The sequence below is a fragment of the Nerophis lumbriciformis genome, linkage group LG15, assembly GCF_033978685.3.
Source record: "Nerophis lumbriciformis linkage group LG15, RoL_Nlum_v2.1, whole genome shotgun sequence".
Taxonomy (NCBI): Eukaryota; Metazoa; Chordata; class Actinopteri; order Syngnathiformes; family Syngnathidae; genus Nerophis; species Nerophis lumbriciformis.
Genome location: NC_084562.2, coordinates 28982776 through 28990000, shown reverse-complemented (window position 1 = coordinate 28990000; position 7225 = coordinate 28982776). Strand labels below are relative to the sequence as shown.

At 41.6% G+C, this 7225-nt stretch overlaps 1 protein-coding gene across 1 annotated transcript in view; it reads left to right on the top strand.

The window, feature by feature from the left end:
- Positions 1-4787, top strand: part of grpr (gastrin-releasing peptide receptor) — a 9134-nt gene extending 4347 nt beyond the window's left edge. The window contains exons 3-4 of the mRNA XM_061974539.1: positions 1088-1201; positions 4515-4787. Of these exons, the coding sequence (XP_061830523.1) occupies positions 1088-1201; positions 4515-4787 (387 nt within the window). The remainder of the gene's footprint in view (positions 1-1087; positions 1202-4514) is intronic.
- Positions 4788-7225: the final 2438 nt, after the last annotated feature.

The following is a 7225-nucleotide window of genomic DNA, read 5'->3' as shown; positions in this document are numbered from 1 at the left end:
ATTATACACATGAATACACATTAAATATGAATACACATTAAACATGAATACACATTAAACATTATACACATGAATACACATTAAACATTTAAAAAATGTTTTCAAAAATTCCCAAATTTCCATGAAATTCCCATTAAAAAGAATGTGACATTTTTCAAAGTTCCACAACTCCCACATTTTTGTATCCGATTCAAAGCGTTCCAACTTCCAAACATTCCGCCTGTCCAGGAATTGTCTGCTTCTTTTCAACAATTACATTTAAAAATTCCCGGATTTCCTTCAATTTTCAGTCTTTAGGGACATTTTCTCCATTCAAAATGAATTCTCCATTTTTTGGAACTCCCACAATTCCCACATTTTTCAACCGATTCAAACCATTCCACCTTCAACACATTCAACTCATCCTGGAAATTCAAACAAACATTTTTTTCCACGTTCAACAAATTTCCAGGAATTCCTGTTTTTTTCCCCGAAAACTATTTCCAACTTTTTTTTAGTGCGATGACTCTTTTCACATTTTTCAAGCCATTTCAAGTGTTCCACTGTCAAAACATTCCTCTAAGTCAGAACAAAAAAAACAAGTTGGTTTAACAACTTGAAAAATTCCCGGTTTTCCCGAAATTCCGTAATACCATTTCTCAATTAAAAAACTGTTACTACTTCAACATTTTTTGAGCGATTTCAACAATTCCAACACCAACCAATTCAGCTCATTCAGGACATTCATGCTCTTAATCATTTTCAATAAAATTCCACTTTTCCCCAAATTCCCAAATTTCCAGGAAGTTCCCATTGAAATGAATGGGACATTTTTCCAAGCTGCACAATTCCCACATTTTTCAAAGCATTCCAACACCAACACATTCCACTCATCCAAATCAAATTCCGGTTTTCCTGGAAATTCAAACTCTTCAACATTGAAACCATTCCAACATTCAAACTATTCTTCCATTCAGACTACATTTTGTCAGCATTTCACTTCAGCAGTGGAACATTCACACACACTTCCTTCACGACTTGCTTCATGTACTTTTTATTCATTTCAACCTTTTTCTTTTGTTCCCTTTTTCTCTTTCAACACCAACAGATTGAGTCAAGAAAGCGTTTGGCCAAAACTCTTTTAGTGTTTGTTGTCCTCTTTGCACTCTGCTGGCTGCCCACTCATATCATCTTCCTGTATCGCTCTCATCACTACGCACAGGTAGGTGTCCTCTTCCTGTATCGCTCTCATTGCTACTCTCTTATTGAAGAAAACTCTAGAAACAACTGTTATTAAAGAAAAGTTCCTAGTCTAGAAACAACTCTTATTGAAGAAAAGTTCCTAGTCTAGAAACAACAGTTATTGAAGAAAGGTTCCTAGTCTAGAAACAGAAGTTATTGAAGAAAGGTTCCTAGTCTAGAAACAACAGTTATTGAAGAAAGGTTCCTAGTCTAGAAACAGAAGTTATTGAAGAAAGGTTCCTAGTCTAGAAACAACTGTTATTGAAGAAAGGTTCCTAGTCTAGAAACAACTGTTATTGAAGAAAGGTTCATAGTCTAGAAACAACTGTTATTGAAAAAAAGTTCCTAGTCTAGAAACAACAGTTATTGAAGAAAGGTTCCTAGTCTAGAAACAGAAGTTATTGAAGAAAGGTTCCGAGTCTAGAAACAACTGTTATTGAAGAAAGGTTCCTAGTCTAGAAACAGTAGTTATTGAAGAAAGGTTCCTAGTCTAGAAACAACAGCTATTGAAGAAAGGTTCCTAGTCTAGAAACAGTAGTTATTGAAGAAAGGTTCCTAGTCTAGAAACAACAGTTATTGAAGAAAGGTTCCTAGTCTAGAAACAAGTTATTGAAGAAAGGTTCTTAGTCTAGAAACAGCTGTTATTGAAGAAAAGTTCCAAGTCTAGAAACAAGTTATTGAAGAAAGGTTCCTAGTCTAGAAACAACAGCTATTGAAGAAAGGTTCCTAGTCTAGAAACAGTAGTTATTGAAGAAAGGTTCCTAGTCTAGAAACAAGTTATTGAAGAAAGGTTCTTAGTCTAGAAACAGCTGTTATTGAAGAAAAGTTCCAAGTCTAGAAACAAGTTATTCAAGAAAGGTTCCTAGACTAGAAACAACAGTTATTGAAAAAAGGTTCCTAGTCTAGAAACAACTGTTATTGAAGAAAGGTTCCTAGTCTAGAAACAGTAGTTATTGAAGAAAGGTTCCTAGTCTAGAAACAACAGTTATTGAAGAAAGGTTCCTAGTCTAGAAACAAGTTATTGAAGAAAGGTTCCTAGTCTAGAAACAACAGTTATTGAAGAAAGGTTCCTAGTCTAGAAACAACTGTTATTGAAGAAAAGTTCCAAGTCTAGAAACAAGTTATTCAAGAAAGGTTCCTAGACTAGAAACAACAGTTATTGAAAAAAGGTTCCTAGTCTAGAAACAACTGTTATTGAAGAAAGGTTCCTAGTCTAGAAACAGTAGTTATTGAAGAAAGGTTCCTAGTCTAGAAACAACAGTTATTGAAGAAAGGTTCCTAGTCTAGAAACAAGTTATTGAAGAAAGGTTCCTAGTCTAGAAACAACAGTTATTGAAGAAAGGTTCCTAGTCTAGAAACAGCTGTTATTGAAGAAAAGTTCCAAGTCTAGAAACAAGTTATTCAAGAAAGGTTCCTAGACTAGAAACAACAGTTATTGAAGAAAGGTTCCTAGTCTAGAAACAACAGTTATTGAAGAAAGGTTCTTAGTCTAGAAACAACTGTTATTGAAGAAAGGTTCCTAGTCTAGAAACAAGTTATTGAAGAAAAGTTCCTCGTCTAGAAACAGTAGTTATTGAAGAAAGGTTCCTAGTCTATAAACAACTGTTATTGAAGAAAGGTTCCTAGTCTAGAAACAACAGTTATTGAAGAAAAGTTCCTAGTCTAGAATTAACTGTTATTGAAGAAAGGTTCCTAGTCTAGAAACAACAGTTATTGAAGAAAGGTTCCTAGTCTAGAAACAAGTTATTGAAGAAAGGTTCCTAGTCTAGAAACAAGTTATTGAAGAAAGGTTCCTAGTCTAGAAACAACAGTTATTGAAGAAAAGTTCCTAGTCTAGAATTAACTGTTATTGAAGAAAGGTTCCTAGTCTATAAACAACTGTTATTGAAGAAAGGTTCATAGTCTAGAAACAACTGTTATTGAAGAAAGGTTCCTAGTCTAGAAACAACTGTTATTGAAGAAAAGTTCCTAGTCTAGAAACAACAGTTATTGAAGAAAGGTTCCTAGTCTAGAAACAAGTTATTGAAGAAAGGTTCCTAGTCTAGAAACAACAGTTATTGAAGAAAGGTTCCTAGTCTAGAAACAGTAGTTATTGAAGAAAGGTTCCTCGTCTAGAAACAACAGTTATTGAAGAAAGGTTCCTAGTCTATAAACAACTGTTATTGAAGAAAGGTTCCTAGACTAGAAACAACTGTTATAGAAGAAAAGTTCCTAGTCTAGAAACAACAGTTATTGAAGAAAGGTTCCTAGTCTTGAAACAACAGTTATTGAAGAAAGGTTCCTAGTCTAGAAACAAGTTATTGAAGAAAAGTTCCTAGAAACAGCTGTTATTGAAGAAAAGTTCCAAGTCTAGAAACAAGTTATTCAAGAAAGGTTCCTAGACTAGAAACAACTGTTATTAAAGAAAGGTTCCTAGTCTAGAAACAACAGTTATTGAAGAAAGGTTCCTAGTCCAGAAACAACAGTTATTGAAGAAAGGTTCCTAGTCTAGAAACAACTGTTATTGAAGAAAAGTTCTTAGTCTAGAAACAACAGTTATTGAAGTGTTCCTAGTTTAGAAGCAACAGTTATTGAAGAAAGGTTCCTAGTCTATAAACAACTGTTATTGAAGAAAGGTTCCTAGTCTAGAAACAACAGTTATTGAAGAAAAGTTCCTAGTCTAGAAACAACTGCTATTGAAGAAAGGTTCATAGTCTAGAAACAACTGTTATTGAAGAAAGGTTCCTAGTCTAGAAACAACAGTTATTGAAGAAAGGTTCCTAGTCTAGAAACAGTAGTTATTGAAGAAAGGTTCCTAGTCTAGAAACAACTGTTATTGAAGAAAGGTTCCTAGTCTAGAAACAACTGTTATTGAAGAAAAGTTCCTAGTCTAGAAACAACAGTTATTGAAGAAAGGTTCCTAGTCTAGAAGCAGAAGTTATTGAAGAAAGGTTCCTAGTCTAGAAACAACAGTTATTGAAGAAAGGTTCCTAGTCTAGAAACAACAGTTATTGAAGAAAGGTTCCTAGTCTAGAAACAACAGTTATTGAAGAAAGGTTCCTAGTCTAGAAACAACAGTTATTGAAGAAAAGTTCCTAGTCTAGAAACAACTGTTATTAAAGAAAAGTTCCTATTCTAGAAACAACTGTTATTAAAGAAAGGTTCCTCGTCTCGAAACAAGTTATTGAAGAAAGGTTCCTAGTAGAGCATGTAAATAAGTTTGCACTGGGAAGACAACAGCGACACCAGGAGGACAAGATTGTGTATTGCAACAAGATGCACTTTGATGATGTAACATTTGTGTCATCTCCCAGGTGGACACGTCCCCGGCTCACTTTCTGTGCAGCGTGCTCGCTCGGCTCCTGGCCTTCAGCAACTCCTGCTTCAACCCTTTTGCTCTCTACCTGCTCAGCAAGACCTTCCGGAAGCGGTTCCGGCACCACCTGTGTTGCTGCTGCCGGGCGCTCGCCAAACAGAGCCCCGCCCACAACATTCGTATGACTTCTGTGCGCAGCACACGCCACTCCATGGCGAGCGCGAGCGCCATGGACCCGGCCAAACAGGACCCTCGGCAAGACTACGTGTGAACAGTAAAGTCCCAGGAAATTGTACGTGTAAGTCCACATGAATTCCCTACAATACACGACTGGACGTAGAAAACACAACTCGTCACACCAATGAAGCTGGTGTGATTTGTTTTGTCTTAACCACAAACAATGTTGGAAAGGTCCTTGAATGTACTTCACTGTATGTTTATACGTATATTCATCTACCGGAGGATCTTTGTGACGATCTGTCTCACGTCTGGTTATGTTTCTTTAGTTTGTGTTTATTTCCTGTCAGCGCTCTTATTTTATTTCCACTTCCTGCATGTCTCCCTGAGCGCTCGTTTCCCTCACCTGTCCCTCATTGGCAGCCTGGCACACCTGGTTGCAGTTGCCAATCAGGCTATTATTTATGCCTACCTCGCCCTCCAGTCAGGGCTCCATGATTGTTTCCTGTTGCTTGTTTCCTTGTTCCTATTTTCCGTGCATGTGCACATACATGTTGCACTATTTCCTTTTTGACATTAAAGTCAAGTTTCCCAGCGCTACGCCTGCCATCTCTGCATCTTGGGGTTCAAGACCAGCAATACCTGACAGAATCATCGAGCCAAATACGGACCCCGCGGAGATTTCAATGGCCGAGAGGCTTGACAAGATTTTGGCACTGATGGCCACATCTTTTCAAGCTCCCTCCCACCCATCCCTGTCGTCTGTTGGCCTCTTTGGGGACGTCTGGGATCCGTCCCTTGAGGGTGGGGGCTAAGGTCACCTGTGCGACAGGGGAAGCACAGCTCTCACCTCTCCCAGTGAGGCCACCTCAGATGCCGACAGCCCAGCTCTGGACACGCCATCTTCGTCTCCGGCCGGCTGTCCCACAGCGCCGTAACCTTTGTCTCCGGCGGGCCGTCCCACGGCGCTGCAATCTTCGTCTGTATCTCCCGCTTACCTTACCCTTGACTCACCACGAGTAAGGCGCCTTGCAGCCACTCCCTCGTGTTGCCGTTGAAGCCAAGAACGAATAACTTTTCATCACTTGCTGTAAATAACTCATGTTTCAGCAGCAACTTAGTGGTCAGAACACTTTGTGTTCCACTAAACACTCTGTTTGTATCGCATATGACATCACACATAAGTAAACACGCGGGGGGGGGGGGGGGGGGGGGGTTACCCACATATGCGGTCCTCTCCAAGGTTTCTCATAGTCATTCACATCGACGTCCCACTGGGGTGAGTTTTTCCTTGCCCTTATGTGGGCTCTGTACCGAGGATGTCGTTGTGGCTTGTGCAGCCCTTTGAGACACTTGTGATTTAGGGCTATATAAATAAACATTGATTGATTGATTGATGAGTTTGCATGTTCTCCCTGTGACCGCGTGGGTTCCCTCCAGGTACTCCGGCTTCTTCCCACCTCCAAAGACATGCACCTGGGGATAGGCCCCTCCCACCTCCAAAGACATGCACCTGGGGATAGGCCCCTCCCACCTCCAAAGACATGCACCTGGGGATAGGCCCCTCCCACCTCCAAAGACATGCACCTGGGGATAGGTTGATTGGCAACACTAAATGGTCCCTAGTGTGTGAATGTTGTCTGTCTATCTGTGTTGGCCCTGTGATGAGGTGGCGACTTGTCCAGGGTGTACCCCGCCTTCCGCCCGATTGTAGCTGAGTTAGGCTCCAGCGCCCCCCGCGACCCCGAAGGGAATAAGCGGTAGGAAATGGATGGATGGAGGGATGATGACCACATGAACCCCGGCAATGGACCCTGTGTGTATATGTATGTTATGCCATTTTTTTTTTACAAATTTGGTAAATAACCATCCATCCATCCATCCATCTTCTTCCGCTTATCCGAGGTCGGGTCGCGGGGGCAGCAGCCTAAGCAGGGAAGCCCAGACTTCCCTCTCCCCAGCCACTTCGTCCAGCTCTTCCTGTGGGACCCCGAGGCGTTCCCAGGCCAGCCGGGAGACATAGTCTTCCCAACGTGTCCTGGGTCTTCCCCGCGGCCTCCTACCGGTCGGACGTGCCCGAAACACCTCCCTAGGGAGGCGTTCGGGTGGCATCCTGACCAGATGCCCGAACCACCTCATCTGGCTCCTCTCGATGTGGAGGAGCAGCGGCTTTACTTTGAGCTCCTCCCGGATGGCAGAGCTTCTCACCCTATCTCTAAGGGAGAGACCCGCCACCCGGCGGAGGAAACTCATTTGGGCCGCTTGTACCCGTGATCTTGTCCTTTCGGTCATAACCCAAAGCTCATGACCATAGGTGAGGATGGGAACGTAGATCGACCGGTAAATTGAGAGCTTTGCCTTCCGGCTCAGCTCCTTCTTCACCACAACGGATCGATACAGCGTCCGCATTACTGAAGACGCCGCACCGATCCGCCTGTCGATCTCACCATCCACTCTTCCCTCACTCGTGAACAAGACTCCGAGGTACTTGAACTCCTCCACTTGGGGCAAGATCTCCTCCCCAACCCGGAG